The sequence below is a fragment of the Eucalyptus grandis genome, chromosome 6 (assembly GCF_016545825.1).
Source record: "Eucalyptus grandis isolate ANBG69807.140 chromosome 6, ASM1654582v1, whole genome shotgun sequence".
Lineage (NCBI taxonomy): Eukaryota > Viridiplantae > Streptophyta > Magnoliopsida > Myrtales > Myrtaceae > Eucalyptus > Eucalyptus grandis.
This window is the reverse complement of record NC_052617.1, coordinates 29,050,907-29,069,251: the sequence shown is the minus strand read 5'-3', so window position 1 is coordinate 29,069,251 and position 18,345 is coordinate 29,050,907. Positions and strand designations below refer to the sequence as shown.

The window sequence follows — 18,345 nt, the reverse complement described above, 5'->3', positions numbered from 1 at the left end:
CTTAATTGCTTGCATAAAACCGGTTGAATATCCTTGAACCAAGTCGAGGCTACTAGCTACTTAATGGGGAAAATTATATTTAAAAAAAAAAAAAACCTTAACCTATTCGGTACTAAATCTTTTAATTGAGTTTTCAACTTTTTCATGTTTACCAATTGCATTCATCCAATTGGAAATTGCTAACCTGTATATTAACCGACCTACGTGTATATAGCACAGGTGATGATATATAGAATTTTTAATAATATTTTAATAATTTTTTGAATATTTATTTTTTTTTTTTCTTCTCTTTTCTACCGTGACTAGAGAGGGCTGCCCGGATGGAAACAGTAAAAAAGAAAAAGAAAAGAAGAAAAATAGAATTAAAGGAAAAAAAGTAAAAAGAAAATTCGAAAAAAATGTAAAATTATAAAATAATAAATATCCACATCAATCCTAATTATTGCATAGGTTCGACATTCATGCAGTGACATCAATCCTAATTGTATCGCATAGGTTCGACATTCATGCAGTGACTTCTGAACTTTGACAAAACGTAAAAATATTTAATTAATTTAATAAAAAAAATTAGGATTAAATTAATAAAAATTATAATAGGGTTAAAAAAGAATTGGTAATTTTAGCTTGTTAAGGTATAGTCCGCAGCTGGATATTAGGGTTTACTATTTGCTACTAACAAATCAAAAACTCCAGAAATTCTTGGACACAGGTCATGGGACTTCACAAAAATTAACTTCATCGTTTCCACAGTTTTTGTCCCCATTCACCCTCCGAAAAGCTGCACATCATGTTGAATGCTGTGTTAATTTTGCGTGATGAAACACGAGATTTCGATAACAACGCTGTCCACGGATATATCACACCGAAAGAGCTTCAAAGTATTCCAAGAACAGAAAGGAAACGAATTCCCTTGAAAAGAGGTTACAAGTTTGACACAGCTAAAATGACTAAACTACAGAGTGCACAAAATCGCTGGAGCAGATTAAATTAGTGCCGCAGCTGTTGCTCTAAAAGGAAGAACAAAAAGGGTCAGCCATAAAAATCTGAAAAGACTTTTCGACCATTCAATCGAAACATGTATTTACATCCAACTCATGAAACCCAACTACTCTTCGACCGTTTGGATCTCGCCCATCATGATCCGGTTACTGACAACATTAAATCCTAAAACTGAAGGGTTGACCTTCTTCCCTTTCTTCCCCTTCTTCTTGCTGCCTCCTTTTGGAGGCCCATCGGGACCTCTTAAGGAATCGAGCTGCCCTAGATCATCAGAATTCACATCTCCAGCACCACTGACAAGAGGTGCCTTCCCATCACTCCGACTTTGAAAGGCAATTTCAAGCACGTCTGCTGGTAACAATTCCTTGTAGTTCAGGAATTTGTCAATGAACTCATGATCAGGATCAAAAGATCCAAGATTCTCAATCAAAAGCATCTCGGCCTCTGATCGTGACTGCTTCAAGCAATATTCCAGGAAACTTGTATCTACAGAAAAATAATGATGATTGCATTATACTCGAGTGGAAGTAGATATCTGCAAAAATCAAGCTTCACGCTCTCGCTAACAATCTTTTGTTTCATTTGCTACCACTTATCGCATTATGAATGGTCCACAGTATGACTGAATTAAACTTTAAAGGAATACTGTAGAAAGTGTGGGGAAGTACCTTTAGTCCCGATAAGCCTCACACACTCACTTTCACACCAATCTTTGAAGTCCATGGCCTCTGCAAGAGGTATCCAAAAATTGAATATCAGTAGGAGTCAATTTACCGACAGATAATAAGGAGCCTCTCAAAAAATTTCTTGCCTGAATGTTTGTTCATGGCTTCTCGTTTTCCTTTTAAGGATGTCTGCCCAGAAGCAGGTGAGGATGAAAGAGTATGATGCTCAACAGGTCGGACACCAATAGATTTTTGCCGACTAAATGACCCACTTGAAGTTCCTTTAACGGGAGGGTTCTTTGTTCCCCAGCTTGTCTGGCTTGCAAGTTTAGGGAATTCGGCTCTGTGCAGAACAAAGATGAAATAAGCATCGGTCTCAGCAAAGGCAAAAAATGAAATAAATATCTTCCTAAAAGAAACCAATACAACAAAAGGCACAGGCTAATCAACACAAGAGGAAAGGAATGACTACATTGTCAAGATATAAAAGTCGAAGACAAAAAACTAAGTGTATTTCATCTGTCAATTGACACAGGTCACCAAAACAAGTATGTCATCCTAACATTATCTACAGTTGTAAATTCCTTTGAGAAGCTAATGCACAAATCTGTGTCAGCAATCAGATTTACCATGTCTTATTCCCAGAAACACTAATTTATTCCATAACGAGGTCTTCTCTTAACCAAACAAAATGAGAAGTTAATAAGGTAGAGGAGCATGTCTCTTGCTCTGAAGACAACTACCTACACATACAGACCTGAACAAAGAAAAGTATATCGTTCACAGTGAACTCAACTCTTCTCTTCCAAATGGGTTTTTCCCCAGGCAAAGAGCTTCTCCCACAAGGTTTGTTTAATCAAGGTAACTATCACATCTATAGCATATAAATTAATAAGAGGTTCAAATCAAATCTGGACACAGTTTTGATTCACTCAGAAAAAAAGAGAGTGGCTCATTGATAATGACTCTTATTTGTCAGCAAAGGAATGCAGTAACACACTACTATATTACACATCATCCAGAACACCTAGAAGGCAAAATAATAAAAACATATAAACTGAAGCTAAACATTACCCTGATTGCTCTAGTGAACTCTGGCAGAAGTCTAGTATATGTATGTGCGGAAATGCACCAAAGGATTGCAAGTATCACAAAAGATGGTATTGAATAGAAAGCAGAAGGCAAGCACATATCAAGTCAAGAACCGAAATACACGAGAAAAGTGACATACTGCTTGGTATCTTGCTTTGATTGGTCAATCGGGCCCCAAAATAGATCATCATCTTCCTTATACTTAGGCTTAGAGGAAGCACTGGAGTTAATCTGGAGGGGAGATGCCACCTTAGACGGAGAAGATGCAGAAAGTGACCATGAAGAAGTATGGGCAGATGGAACTGGTTGAGATTTCTGAGGAATCGGAATTTGGTTTTGGCGCTGGCCAGCAGCAACCTTAGTTTCCTGCTCCTTGAGAATGTCCCTTAAAGATGTTGGTTTAATAAGCTTCCCAGAATCAGTAGACCATGCTGGAGCAGGCTGAGAATTAGCCGATTCCACCTTCCAAGGAACAAAATCTCCCAAAGATGGCCCTGATGGGATCATTGACAAAACTTCCTTCTCCTGCTGCACCAGCCTAGAACTTTTACCTTTCTCAAGAGGACTAGAACCAACAGAGACATCAGCAGAAGCAACAGGAGCTGGGTTCTTAGATCCAGCAGCCTTAGATTTTGCAGACTTCTTACGACTCTTTTTAGATTCTCTTGCATCAATAAAGTTCGCATCATCCTGAGTCTCCACTTGACTGGCAGCAACTTGATGAGACAATAGACCATGTTTCTGATCAGACATCTCCATCTCTCGTTGACTAGACTTTCCAGATGTTTCTTCAGCCAACAAGTCATGTAACTGACTCTTTTTACCCTTGGGGTCAATGGAACTTTGATTTTTAGCCACAAGAAAATCAGAGTTGTCAGCATCTTCTAATCCCTCCCTGGAGATCCTCGATTCTGAACTGGCGACAACCCCAGCCCATGGAGTTGAAAAATTTACAGAGTTGATAGCTGCAGAAATCTCAGAAACTGTCACCTCTGTCTGTGCCCTCCGTTGCTCTTCCTCCTGAATTTCCAACAGTGACTTCACCTTGAAACCAGGGGCAGCTTTCCAAGCACGTTGTCCTGAAGGTAGTTGTGTGTTTTGAGCTGAAACAGGAGCAACTTGGTTAGGCTCCGAAGCACTCTTAACATCAGCTTCAACATTATCTAATTGCTTACTTGCTGTGTTGACTTGCTGAGACCCCATGGTTTCCATTACACTAGTGACCCTATCAATCATCCTCCTGGCAGATGTTCCATAAACTCCTTCTCCAGTCTCTCTACACATCTCAAGTAACTGATCAGTTTCAGACTGCTTAGTCTGCTGCATGCTAGCTGTTTCAGATCCCTTTGCCTGATCAGGAGCAGAGGTTGACTTGGATAATTTTTGTTTTCTTGACTTCTTCTCGGAAGTCTTTTTAGCTTCTCGTGCTTCAATACTCTTCATGTCCGACACTCTGGAAGAATCATTGGAGAACTCTTCCTCAGTTATCTTCCTGTCAAGAGAATTGTCAGGCTGGACCTCAGAATCAGCAGCATGATCAGCCACTGACATTTCATTCTCCAGACTCCTCGCTAAAGGAATGGCATCAGCAAATTCAACAAATTCAGAAGGCAGAGAATCAACATTTCTTGGCTCTGAGGATGAAACCATCATAGTGTCATCAGTCCTTGAAAACTTTTCAAAAGATTTCTCAGGAATTACTGGAGTAAGGACTTCAGACGCAGCAAAAATTTGCAGCGGATGATGAGAAGGCTCTCGTGAAGGCCTATCAAAAACTTCTGATGAAGAGGTCTCACCAACTGTTGAAGCTGGTAATGGCTCCTTCTGATAGCTATCATGAATTTCTTCAGGAGCTGAAGCAGACCAATTGTTGCGATGGTTCACATTACCAAGTATCTGATGTGGCAAAAGTGAAGCTAAAGAAGCTTCAGATAGAGAACTTTGACTAACATCTTTTGTGATTTGTGAAGGTAGATTAACATTGTTAGCAGTTCGTTCATCCTGCATAGTGGGCACTGGTATAGTTGACCTAGCCTGAAACACCTCTTGAGATGGCTGGAGGCGAGGATCACCAGATGCATTCCCTGTTGGTATTGCACCTGCCTGTAAATTAGCAAAAGCCGGTTCACGCAGAAACTGGGAAGCCTGCTGCTCCGCTAAAGCTTGAGAGAGTAATTGTTGCTGCCGCAGCAGCTGCTGTTGCTCCTCTTGCCGCTTAAGCAACAACAGTTTATCTAACAGGGACAATTGTTGTGCCGGAATATGAGACTGAGAATGAAGCTGCAACAACTGTTGCTGTTGCAGCAAGCCTAGCAGCTGCGCATCGTGAGACAAGCCAGATGAGAGTAACTTTTCGGGCGTTAAGTTAGTAGATGAATTATCTACAGCATGAGCAAGCAAATTATTTAAAGAAGGTTGAAGCCTCTGTTGCTGGATCCCAAAGGGAGTTTGCGGAGGGAGGTTCGGAGCAAGATGCAAGTCAACTTTATCCTGCAAGCTTCCCTGGGCAGGGAAATTTGACCAACCAGCTATTCCATTATTTATACCAGAGGAAGACCTGTCGTATAAGCCTTGAAGGACCGGCATGAGATCAGCACTTTGAGAATGAGGCAAACGAATACTTTCGGCAGCCGATGGTTGGAGATTTGGTTGCAGAGCTAATGGGTCTTGGACAATCTCCGACATAGGAGGCATTGAAGCACCATCTCTTCCCAGCCAATAAGGATTGTCGGACATAGACCTCTGCCTTTCAAGAGCCATTCTCTTGGCTAAAAGATAATTGTTCGCACCATCCACTCCAGAAAGGCCTGTGCCACTAGGATTATTTCCAACATATGAATGCAAGCCTACGAAGCAAACACAAATAACATTAATCAATTCCAATTTTTTTATGCTCAGATTCTGGGAAGGAGTACAGGTACTTCTTGATTGTGTTGCCATATCAGCTAAAGGACTCTAACTTCAGGTTGCAAAAGGAACTAACTAAACTGCAACCTTTGTACAACATGAAATTTTTTGTATGGGTGCATGAGATAAACATGAATTAAATTGGTCCTTCCAATATGAGCTCTTGTGAGTTTCTCAATTAGCAAGTACTTCATTATTCTTTTATTTTCCTTTTCTTTCTTTCTGCTGGCAACACAGATACACCCAGGCGAATATCACATCAAGCAAAGCCTTCCCCTGGAATCTAACACAGGAAATACCCACTAGGCAATGGCACATGTTGTGATCCAATCCCACATCTTGGCTGAGCCAATCCATCAGGTGCACTATTCTTCGGCTACGCAGGAAAAAGTACTCACCATCCTAGTGCAATTATTTCAAGCAAAAGACAAGATCTTTTCCACCAAGGATTCCACTAAGGATTAGAGAGCAAGAAAGAAGAACCGTTTTCAATGCTGTAAACAAGTTAGAAGCAGCAATATTATGCCATTATCCACAGGACACATTCAAGTAAACAGAACCAGATGGAAAAAGAACTCCAAATTCAGAAGAAAAATCCCAGTCTCATACACTAAGGATGAGAATCATGACACCCTTGATGAGAAGAAGAAGAAAAAGAAGCAAGCCACCCCAGCAATCTCAGTTAAGTCTAAGCTTGGTTATTCAATGGATTTATGAGATTTCAGACTTACATCATGAAAGAATGGAAACATGGTCGGAAATGTAGGAGATCAAAATTGAGTAGCGTTTGCACTTTTCTAGTTTTCGGGGCATCAGGCTTTGCTTTTGCAAATGCCGTTACTTCTACGCCCTTAGAGGGAGAAGAAAGGGGGGTGTTGAGCTTACTGAACCTTAGCAAGCTGCCCCAGCAATCACAGTAAAGTCTAAGCTTGGTTATTCAATGGATTTATGAGATTTCAGACTTACATCATGAAAGAATGGAAACATGGCCGGAAATGTAGAACATCAAAATTGAGTAGCGTTTGTACTTTTCCAGTTTTCGGGGCATAAGGCTTTGTTCTTGCAAATGCTATTACTTCTACGCCCTAGGAGTTTAATGCCAACTGTACTTGAACTTCTATTCAACAAAATTATACAGAATCAAAGCAAATCCAGCTTATTTGAAACGAATGAATACTAAATATGTAACACTCATTAAATAAGATCACAATTGGGAAACTATACAAGTATCTAACTCCAGAAAAAAAAAAAAAAAAAAAAAAAAAAAAAAAAAACTAGGGTCTGGATCTAAAGGATCCCGGGAACCACCCTCTGACCTTAAGCAAAAGGAGTCACAATGTTCATTGTTTCATCCATTTCAACTATGTATGATCTTAATGATGATACTACAACAGCTATGGCATCTGTAATTTCCCAATTCACAACATGAACATACAAAAGCTCCTGAACAAAAAAGTTCATCACATTTATCATTGCATACCAACCTTCAGAAAAGGGGGACTTCTCCACAGGCATACTGTTAGGAGTACTCATCAATGACTCCAAGAATCGATTTTCAGCCTCTGTTGTTGAACCCTGTTTTTGCCTTTGCTCACTCCTAAGATCAATTTCAGCACTAACCTTTCCAAAAGTACCAAAATTTGGCCTGATTATTGCATCTGCAAAATCATTCTGCTTTGGTGCATTAAATCCAGGTGGCGGCCTTGCTTTTGCCCTTAGGTGGGGCATAACATCACCTAGTAAAGAAAATGGCACATCATTTGATGCATTTGCTACGCGAACTTGCAAATCTATGCCAAAGTATCCAGCCTCAAACCATCCAATGATATCACCACCAGAAAAGGGACCCTGAATTTCACCCTGAGGGTCCTTATAGTAAAGAAGTAACTCTTCTGGAGGAGTTTGCACAGGTCGCCTTGCTTCTTGTTCCCTTCCCATGCCAGCAGAAGAGAGCCTATCCTCATTTAGCAAATTCTCATCATCCTTCGAGCAAGACAAATGTCCCAGATGACTTCCCCAATCATTACTCATACCCTTTTGTTGATGTGACCAAGAAATTCCAGGGGCTCCAGACCGTATGTCATTTGGTGTATCACTCAAATTGCTTGAAGATGAGTGATTGCGATCTCCCAACACAGATGCACGCCATGCAGAGACAGGATTTGCAGAATTGTTTCCCTGAGAGATTGACTCCCTACTGATTATCCCATCATTAGCCTTTCTGGAGTTACCATCTTCTCCAAAAGCTGCATTTATGAAGCATTTAGTTACTGAAAAATGCTAAAACCATGAAAAGTCAAGTGAAAAGAGAACTCCTCACTTCCATGCCATGCAGCCATCTTGAAAGAACAAGAACCATGTTCATGATATCCACCATACATATACAGAGTCACAACAATACAGCTATAAAAGCTACAGCCATGTCCTAGATCAAACAACATTACCAACATAGCATCTATAAATTCCAACTAAACTTCTATGCATCCCTACGAATGATAATCGCCAGAGAATTTTCATTGCCGCCTCCACTTCAAGAAGATTATACGGAATCGTGCAATGTTAAATAACTGAAAATTAACTTTTCTTCCGCATCTCAAAACCAACATTTTGTATAGATCATCCTGATTCTCTAAATTCCAAAATCGCCTAATAAACACAGTAAGCCAATTATGTGTCTGTCTTTTGTCTTTGTCATAAATGTATACCTTCTGTTTTGAACTTGGCATCAGTATAAGGCCTAGGATCCCGAAAGTTTTCCATCCTCAAGCTGGACCCCTTTGAAAACTGCTTTTCATGGGACAAAACCTCAGGAAATTTCACACTACTACCTTCGGAAACTTCAATTTTCACATCATCAGAATCAATAGGAACATCTTCCCTGCTTTCCGCTAAGAAAATACAATTCGAACATCAGTGCTGCCGCTTCACAGATATACATCTCAGCAACAAGCATTATCATGTCAAGAACAGATGGATTACCAATTTTGGCCTGTCTGGAATGTGAAAAGCCAATCGAGTTGCGTCCAACAGATCCATCTTTTGAGATCTGGGGTGCACCACTTGTTATAATCTCCCCCTTATCAATTTCTTTCAAAACAACCTATTCAAAATGTGAAAAGTAAAATCAACAGCAGAAAATATAAATAAACTTCATTCATTATCTTTCTTGCAGAAGTTACCAATTCATCGGGATTTGGTGAACATAAAGCCAACGGCTCCGACACTTCTTCCTGTGTAAGTGAAGGCACTTGTGTGAACCCATGTCTTATGTTTTGAAGTGAACTCACATCAGTCATTCGGTAAATATCAAGCAGTTTTGTTCTGCTATATCTTAAAGCAGAAGACTCCCCATGGACAGAATCACCCTTCTCTGAAACTGTCACAGCAGTTGGCATCATTCTGTCAAATGTGCTTCCACCTGAATTATTTTTAGCTTGTCCAAGAGAAAACGTTGCCTGATCATTTTCCCCAGAACCACGACCGTATGAAAATGCAGGAACGTGTCTGTTGGTTGGAGTTTGGTGGTGAGGAGGTTCTCCCCTGGATCGACCTTGCAATGAACTAGGTCTCCATGGCCTAATATGATCCTCATCCTTCCTATTATTACCTAATGAAACCAAACCTTTGTTTGGAACATCTCCATTTTTGCCAGAGTCCATCCACTTCTCTCGCGAGCCATCTGTGCCCTTGTCGTCAGGACCCCAATGAGTGCTCCATTTGCTATCACGGCGCTGCTCATGACTATTATTATCCCTACTACCTGAATCAGTCCATCGCCCAGATGGGGCTCGACGCAACTCCCCAAAGGATCTTGCAGAGTTCTCCCAACGTTCCGTCTTACGGGTATCTCCAAGTTCTCTATCAAAATCCCTCCAACGGTCTTTACGGATAGAGGAATTGGTGTCTCTTTCTTCATCACGCCAGCGGTCACGACGACCAGTTTCCATGTCAAGCAACGATGGCCTGAAAACATCCTTCTTCTTCTGGATATCGGCCATCTCATCACAGTTTTCAGGCAACTTGGTCATCTCTGAGCGGCCATGCATTGAGCGTGGGCTGAAATTGTTTTCCTGATTGATATATAATATCTATCACAAATCTCATGAAATATGATAAACCAATCAAGGCAATTTAAGAAAAGTGCAAACTGAAAAACAAGAAAATTCCCAAAGCCAAATATCTAAGCTGAAAAGTGAGGTGCAGAACGAAAAAGCCAAGAAGTAAAAAGGTAGAAACTAAGTTTCCTACAAACAGTGACTTACCCCAGGTCCCAAAGCCAGTTTAGTGTCTCCTGGCTTTGGCAGAAGCCACTGTGGTGACAATGGGATTGGATTTTCTGATCCTTGAACATCTGCATAAGTCAGATAATCAAGAAGTAAATGGGGATGTTATACATACAAACCAACTACGAAGTAAGGATCTACATACTTAGCTTAAGCTTTACAATTATGCCACATAAACACTTCAATCACTCCCAGGACTGCAGACCAATAAATTGTCTGGTTTTGCATGATTTAGGAACAATATTATCGAAAAGCATAATCGCTGTTCATCATTAGCTTGATATTGTAAAATCTCTATAAGGTAACAAACAAAGTGATAACAGAAGTTTGCATCACTTCAGTTACTGATATGAGCAATCTGGCCAATTAACAAGATTGCCCAACTGAAGGATACTTGACAAATCAAAACATGCATATCGGTACTCATGTAAAGGCCAGATATAGTAAGCAGATGGAATCAATTATTATGCACCCAATAAGACAAATTCAACAAGTGCTAAAACATATGTACATAAAACTGAGCATCAAGCTACGTATTGATGAAATATTGTACTCAACTAACAACCCCTTCATTCCACAGACAACCCTTGCTACTTGAAAACTTCATTCTACATGTTACATGATCTAATCTACTGAAGAGCCTGGGGAGGCTGAGCCCAAGGGAGCTTCAAAGCCAAGGCTATGAAGGTCGGTTTTTGTTAGGATTAACGTGTCAACATCCAATGACACCCACCATTGACTAAATACTCCATAGCAGAGAACAAAACTGCACACATGGAATACCTCTCGTCTGCTGCCTATGGAACTGTTTCCAGGAGGAAAATTGACAACACAGCTTCAAACTCACATCAAGGTTAACAACAAACTCTCATCAACTATAAAAAGGACAGTCCTCTCATCCAGCGGATAGAAAGATTATTAACACCTGCCGATGGTGATCATCTATTTCAATTGGAAGATGTAATTTTGTAGGGTAAAAAGACATCCTTCAACAGCAGGGACAGAAGGCTCATTCCACAACACAGCCTACTAGCAAAATATCCCACAATAACGAATTAAATCTACAATCAACACAATCAATTATTCCAGCCAGCAGAAAACAAAAAGAAAAGCTGAAAGGACCGAAAAAAGACAACAGCAATTTCTGAAACATCTCGCAGAAACAAAGAGAGAATATTCCAAAACTATCAAAGTTGATAACTTGGAGTGATACAATTCGAAAATACCAAACTCGTGAATTTTGGTGCAATACAACTCACTTCCCTTCTTCAAATATCTCAAAAACAGATAGATACCCACAACCCCGAAACCAAAACCCAGCATAAACAAAGGAAAATCAGACAAGCCATTGCGTCTGTGAGAAGTTCGAAAATGCTTAAGCCGCGAAGCTAAAGCCACTCGAGCAAAATGCAACAAAACCTAATTCTCCGCGTGAACTACCATCTCTCGACGTTAAGGAATAAGGGGCGGGGGAACGAGAGCCGACTAGGGTTTGGAGAGGAGTGAGGGTGGAAAAAGGGAGAACCTTTGGGGATCTGGCGCGGAGGAGTGAGAGAGAGGCTGGGGCGAGAATCGAAGCCGGTGGTGTGAGCCATTGAGGATCGACGAAGGTTGCGGACGACAATCAGGGATTGCTTCAAGGGTTTTCAAAGCTTTTTGGCTGCAGCAGTGAGGGGTAGAGGAGAGGCTGACGCCGATGTAAGAGAAAATATAAGGGCGGTGGCAACACACGTGATTACATCGCAAGCCGTGGGGTTAAATTGGGAAACCACATCAAACGCAAGGTGCCATATTTATCCGCCGAAAAAAAGGAAAAACCCTAAATGCTGTATAAGGTAAATTTAAAAATATTTCTACCGAAATGTAAGTCCATCTAATTTGACTGTGCACGTTCACATGCACATTTTTCGGACGTCCATATTAACTGAAATTTACTTATTGCCCAAAAAAAAAAAAAAAAAAACAGCATGAAAGTAGCCACTCACAAGCATAACGTGTGCTCGAGATCTAATTTTAACCATTCCGTTTCATTATTCACCATTTTTGTGTTTCTGATTTCCACGTTAATTATATTCACTTAATATTCAACATATAGGTATATCTCTAGAAATAAAGGAAGATTTGGGGGTAGATATTTATAGTTCACAGAGACCCTCATCTCCTTATTTTCTTCATTCATATTTATGACTAGTCACGAACTCATACCATGGACGAGGTACATTATCAGAATAAATAATTTATGTATAGTACAAAAAATGACTGTACATATTTCTATCTCTTTTGTCTGAATATATGAATCCTTAATATTATAAGGAAAATCACCAATAAAACGGCATACATTGAACATATTCCTTATTTTCCACAAAACAAAAAATATGGAACTTTGATCTTCTTAAGACTTTACCATAAAATCAAAGATACATGGAATTGAATTGGTACTTTCTATATGGTAATTACGAATACAAAATTATAACAAAGCAAGAGACTTTAGAGGCTATTATCGATAAAAATGATTATTACAAAACGAATTACATAAGAAACAGTTATGATTGCTAATTTTTATTGTAGAAACAAATAGTAATTATTATTTTTCCAATTTATTCAAGCACAAATGGTCTTTTTAACATTAATAGCCATTAGTTCCTCAAACAATGCAATAGAAGAAAAAAGTTGTTCTTTAATTGGCATTAAGCAACCTCTATTGATAAGAATTATTAATTTTGAATAAATTTATGCATTTTAAGGGGGAAAAACTAAATAGGACTCAAAAAGTATGATGTGGCACCATTGTTGTTGCTAAGTTGGGACAATCTCAATTAGTTTCACTAGTTAACTTTAGGATTGAGCATGGTTCTGGATTCTTGAGAGAGAGAGGGAAAAACTAAATAGGACTCAAAACGCAACTGATTGAGCATGGTTCTAGATTCATCGGCCATTACCCTAATGGCCGATGAGGTTACCCGCTCATTTGCTTGATTATGTTGTACGGGGTATGTTGCTTGAGATGGAAATTTGTTTGGACTCACAATGATATTGTTGTGAAGCCCTTATGGACCAGGGGTCAAGTGAAGCTTTCTAATTTGGACAGGAGCTGAGATAAGAGGTGGAAGGTTTTCAATTACTTGCCTATCATGCATTACCGAGTAGATTTCCTCAATAAGTTTATGTTTTCCCTTTCCTTTTTGATTGTTGATTGGTTGATTTTGTTGGGTTGGGTTCACCTCTGTCACAATGTCACGCCTCGATCCTCGGGCACGCACACATCCTTTTAATTGGTTGATTTTAAAATGCGATATCTCAGGACTATGTATCGTCGACCCTTTTAATTTTTAAGCACATGCGGAAGCAGTTATAAATCCCCAGACAATAAAACAATGGGATAGAAAAGTAGGCCATATCCTTCATATTGAAATCCACAACCAAACCTTTATACATGACATAAACCAGAGTACTTCACAACTCTTCACAACTTTTTACTTTACTCTATTCACATCAAAATGGAGTTCACAAAAGAAGATGAAATTTCAGTCCATCTGGATCATACTCAAGATCCCTCTTGGGATTATCTTCTTCTTCCAAAAATACTTCTCCTCAGGTTTCACCTCTGAGTTCTCCTCCTCAGACTTTTCCTCCTCAACTCCTTAGCGGGGTCCTGAAATGTTTTCCCTAAACCGGGATGAGATTACGTCTTAACGAGTTCTATCCCACTAAGGCCCGATTAGTAAACCATTATACTATAGGCTGCCTATACATGCACATGTCAGAAGACGTACCTTGGCATTAGTCTCAACCTGCAATTCAAGGTTATATACAAATACTTCATATATCTTAATGCACAATCAGTCAAATCACAATTCAATCGACTTAGACGATTACATGTCAGTCGAACCATTTCTAGGTCGATTCGATTATTCCATCTCAATTCCCAATTACGAATCACGATCCTCAGATCACATCTTAAGCATAGGTGGAAGACATAGTCCCACTCGACAACATTCGATATTTAATGACTTTACGGTCCCACTCGACCACTTTCGATGTTTAATGGCTTTACGGTTCCACTCGACCACTTTCGATATTCAATGGCTTTACGGTCCCACTCGACCACTTTCAAAATTCAGTGGTTTTACAGTCCCACTCGACCACTTTCGATATTTAATGGCTTTATGGTCTCACTCGACCACTTTTGATATCGACAATCAATACCCAACGATTTCTCAGTAAAATAATTAACAACCACCATTTAGGAATATATCCTAAAAATTCATAATTAAATCAATTCCATACAAATTACAACTCAATTAAATAAATGGACTGCGCCACGATGATCAGCACGAGATTTCGGTCGTTGGCCATCTCAATCTTAATTTCCGAAAAATAAATAAATAAATAAATTAATAATTAATTAATTAATTTCGAAAATTAATTAATAAATATTAAAAATTCAATTTAGCTCAAAATAAAGCCCAATTAAATAAATGGACTTCACCACGATCATCAGCATAATATTTTGGTCATGAGCCATCCCAGTTGAATTTTCGGAAAAATAAATAATTAATTAATTAATTTCGAAAATTAAATAATTAATATTAAAAATTCAATTTAGCTCAAAATAAAGCCCGATTAAATAAACAAACTTCACCATGGTCATCAGCATAATATTCCGGTCACTAGCCATCTCAATTGAATTTTCGAAAAATAAATAATTAATTAATTTAATTCCGAAAAATAATATTTAAATACCAAAAATTCCACTCAGGCCCGAAAGGCCTAATTGAAGCCCACTAAGGGTCAGGAAAAATCCCGAGATGCTTTCAATAAATAGTAGACTACATCTACTTGCTAATTGCACAATCAATTTATCTAATTCGCATCACAATTGACTGATAAACACTAATCCATACTAATCTAACCACCTAAACCTAATTAATTAAAACTAAACAACCCTTAAGTGTGTTGCGGACTTGGGTTGGCTAGAAAACGGCCCAAAAGCGGGCCCAAAGTAGCTGGAAACCCACTCGGTGGGTTGCGGACTTAGGGCTGGCCAAAGCTGCTCCGATGGCCAAGACGGTGAGGGAAGGCCGGCGGAGGTTGAGGGGGACGCCGGGGAGGTCGGGCGATGGCTGGACAGGGCTGAGCAGTGGCTAGAGGCGCTGGACAGGGGCGGAACGGGGGCTGGCAGAGGTAGATTCGCTCAGGGAGGACGCTTGGTGCGAGGGAACGGGGCTGGCGGTGCACGACGACGAGCGGTGGACGCACGGGCGTGGGCGTGGGCGATGAGACGGGCGGCGACGACGAACTGCAGCTTCTGCTCTTCCTTCGTTTGCTGGTTCGCATGCGAAGAAGAAGAAGAAGAAGGAGAAGAAGAATTTGGTCATGCGGGGTGGGGAGAAGAGAGAGAAGAGAGAGAGATAAGGCTTGATCGGTCAAAGGAAAGAGAGAGATAAGAGTGAGTCGGTGGGGGCTGTCCGCACGAAGGGGGAGGGAGAGGAGAGAGAAAAGAGAGAGAAAAGAAGAGAGGGAGAGAGGGAAAAATAAAATAAAAATAATACCATTATTCTTATTTTACTTTCTTTTCTCTTTCTCTTTTTATTTTCTTTTGGTCTTCGATTTTTCCTCCGATAATTTCTTTCTTGAAATTTCGGACTCGTCATTAATTTGACGGACGATGAGACGAGGTCCTAAAAAATGAATTGTGACACGCTCGAATATTCGATTCTCGAAACCAAATCAAATTCCATGATTAAAATCGACTAGACGCAATTTTAGTTCAATCCAACAAATTAGGTAGCTTTTAGGGATTTTACCGCGGATATATCCCTTAACGGCTTCACCCAATAGGTTAGTCAACTTGTGAGTGATTAGCTCAGAGAAAAAGGGCCATAGGCATGTCGACGATATGCAGATTTCATTTTATCTAAATGGGGTTGAATTTCAAGATGTCACAACTCTTCCCCTCTTATAAAAATTTCGTTCTTGAAATTTAAACCATTACACACTTTGCTCAAAAAGGTGGGGTACAATTCTCTCATCGACTCTTCAGTCTCCCAAGTTGCTCCTTCAGTGCCGTGGTGTTGCTAGACTACTTTGACCAACGGAATGGTCTTTGTACGCAAAAATTGTTCTTTGCGATTGACAATCTAAACCGGGCTTTCCACGTATGACACACGGTCATCCACATCCAATTCCTCGAAATTGAGTACGTGGGTCAAGTTAGGCTCATACCTCCTTAACATTGACACGTGAAAGACGTCATGCACTTATGCCAATCTTGGCAGCAACGCAAGACGATACGTTAGGTTTCCGATTCTTTCAAGAATCTCAAATGAATCTACGTACCTCGGACTCAGCTTGCCTTTCTTACCAAAGCGCGAAGTTCCCCTCATTGGTGACACTTTCAGAAAAATGTGATCACCAACTTGGAATTTCAAAGACCTTCGACGCTTATCTGCATAACTTTTCTGCCTGCTCTGTGCGGTCTTTAATCTATCTCTGATTACTGTCACGACATCTACTGATTGCTGAACCAACTCTGAGCCTGTTATCTTCCTTTCTCCGACTTCATCCCAACATACTAGAGTTCTACATACTCTGCCATACAACGCTTCAAATGGAGCCATCTTGATGCTCTGCTGATAACTGTTATTGTAGACAAATTCTACCAGGTGCAACTGATCTTCCCAACTTCCTTTGAAGTCTATTATACACGCTCTCAGCATGTCTTCAAGAGTCTGAATTGTCCTTTCAAACTGGCCATCCGTCTGAGGATGATATGCCGTACTATATTGAAGCTTTGTACCTAAAGCACTTTGCAAGCTCTTCCAAAAAGCAGCAGTACACCTCGGGTCTCTATCTGATGTTATCGTAACTAGCACTCCATGCATACGAACCACCTAACGCACATATAGGTCTGCGTGTCTATCAAGACTGAGGTTCTTTCGAACTACAATGAAGTGAGTCGACTTTGTCAATCTGTCGACCACTACCCAAATTTGAATAATTTCCTCTTTGACTCCTTGATAGTCCAGTCACGAAATTCATCGTGATATGCTCTCATTTCCATTCTGGGATCGCGAGAGGTTGCAGAAGTCCTCCCGACTTGCAATGTTGGGCTTTTACTTGTTGACAAGTCAAACACCTGGTGACATGCTTGGCAATATCCGCCTTCATACCTGACCACAAGTAGTGTTGACGCAGATTCTGATGCATTTTAGTGCTTCCAGGATGAATGCTATAACTACTACGATGTGCTTCAGATAAAATTTCTTCCCTAAGTTCTACATCGTTAGGTACAACCAAACGTCCTTAGAACCTTAGATTCTTGTCATCGGTAATTTGAAAATCAGCCTTCCTTTTATCTACGTCCTCTTGGAGAATTCTCTGTACATCTGAATCTGTCGGTTGGAGTTGCTTGATTCTGACTTGAGCATCTGGTTCGATTCTAAGGGTGGCCATAAGACTCGAGAGGTGGCCTACCTCAAGTTTGAATTCGAATCCCGAGCTCTCTCGATTAAGTTTCACTCCTTAACTAAGATTCGCGCCACTGAAGACTTCCGACTCAATGCATCGACGACCTTGTTCGCCTTTCCCGAGTGATATAGAATATCACAGTCATAGTCTTTCAGTAATTCCATCCATCGACACTGTCTCATGTTCAACTCCTTTTGAGAGAACAAATACTTGAGACTCTGATGGTCCGTGAAGATTTGAAATTTTTCACCACACAAATAATGTCTCCAAATCTTCAGGGCAAATATGATGGCTGCGAGCTCTAAGTCATGCGTTGGATAGTTCTGTTCATACGGTCTCAACTGACGGGAGGCATACGCAACAATCCTACCATGTTGTATCAGCACGCAACCCAACCCTCTAAATGACGTATCACTATAGATCTTGAATCCTCCAGGACCTGATGAAATCGTCAGCACAGGCGTGGTAGTCAGCCTTTCCTTCAACTCTTGAAAACTACACTCGCACTTGTCTGTCCATATGAACTTCTCATTTTTCTTCGTGAGCTTTGTTAGAGGCGATGCCAACGTTGAGAAACCTTCTACAAACCGTCTGTAATAACCTGCCAATCCTAGAAAACTTCTTATTTCTGTCACTGATGTCGGTCTCTGCTAATTGATCACGGCTTCTATCTTACTCGGGTTGACGGAGATTCCTTCTTCGGAAATCACATGACCTAAAAACGCAACACGAGTCAACCAAAACTCACATTTGCTAAACTTAGCATACAATTGATGCGTCCTTAAAATCTGGAGCACTAATCTCAGTTGATTCTCACACTCTTTATTACTCCTCGAATAGACCAAGATATCATCTATGAACACGATCACAAACTGATCTAAGTATTTCTTGAACACTCTGTTCATCATATCCATGAAAGCAGCTAGAGC

General features: G+C 40.2%; 1 protein-coding gene across 3 annotated transcripts; it reads right to left on the bottom strand.

Annotated features, from left to right (window-relative positions):
- Nucleotides 1-834: 834 nt before the first annotated feature.
- LOC104449030 (protein ESSENTIAL FOR POTEXVIRUS ACCUMULATION 1) lies at nt 835-11,633 on the bottom strand. Of its 3 annotated transcripts, XM_010063027.3 has the most exons (11): nt 11,472-11,633; nt 9,926-10,014; nt 8,843-9,733; nt 8,643-8,763; nt 8,369-8,551; nt 7,148-7,909; nt 3,932-5,602; nt 2,896-3,859; nt 1,811-2,007; nt 1,668-1,727; nt 835-1,485 (listed from the first exon to the last, which is right to left on the bottom strand). In XM_010063027.3, exons 1-11 carry the CDS (start codon nt 11,539-11,541, stop codon nt 1,106-1,108), a joined length of 5,388 nt encoding a protein of 1,795 aa, XP_010061329.1. In that variant the 5' UTR covers nt 11,542-11,633; the 3' UTR covers nt 835-1,105. The 3 variants fall into 3 exon arrangements, with proteins under 3 accessions (XP_010061329.1, XP_010061327.1, XP_010061328.1); XM_010063025.3 differs by having other exon boundaries at nt 2,896-5,602; XM_010063026.3 differs by having other exon boundaries at nt 2,896-5,602; nt 8,369-8,548.
- Nucleotides 11,634-18,345: the final 6,712 nt, after the last annotated feature.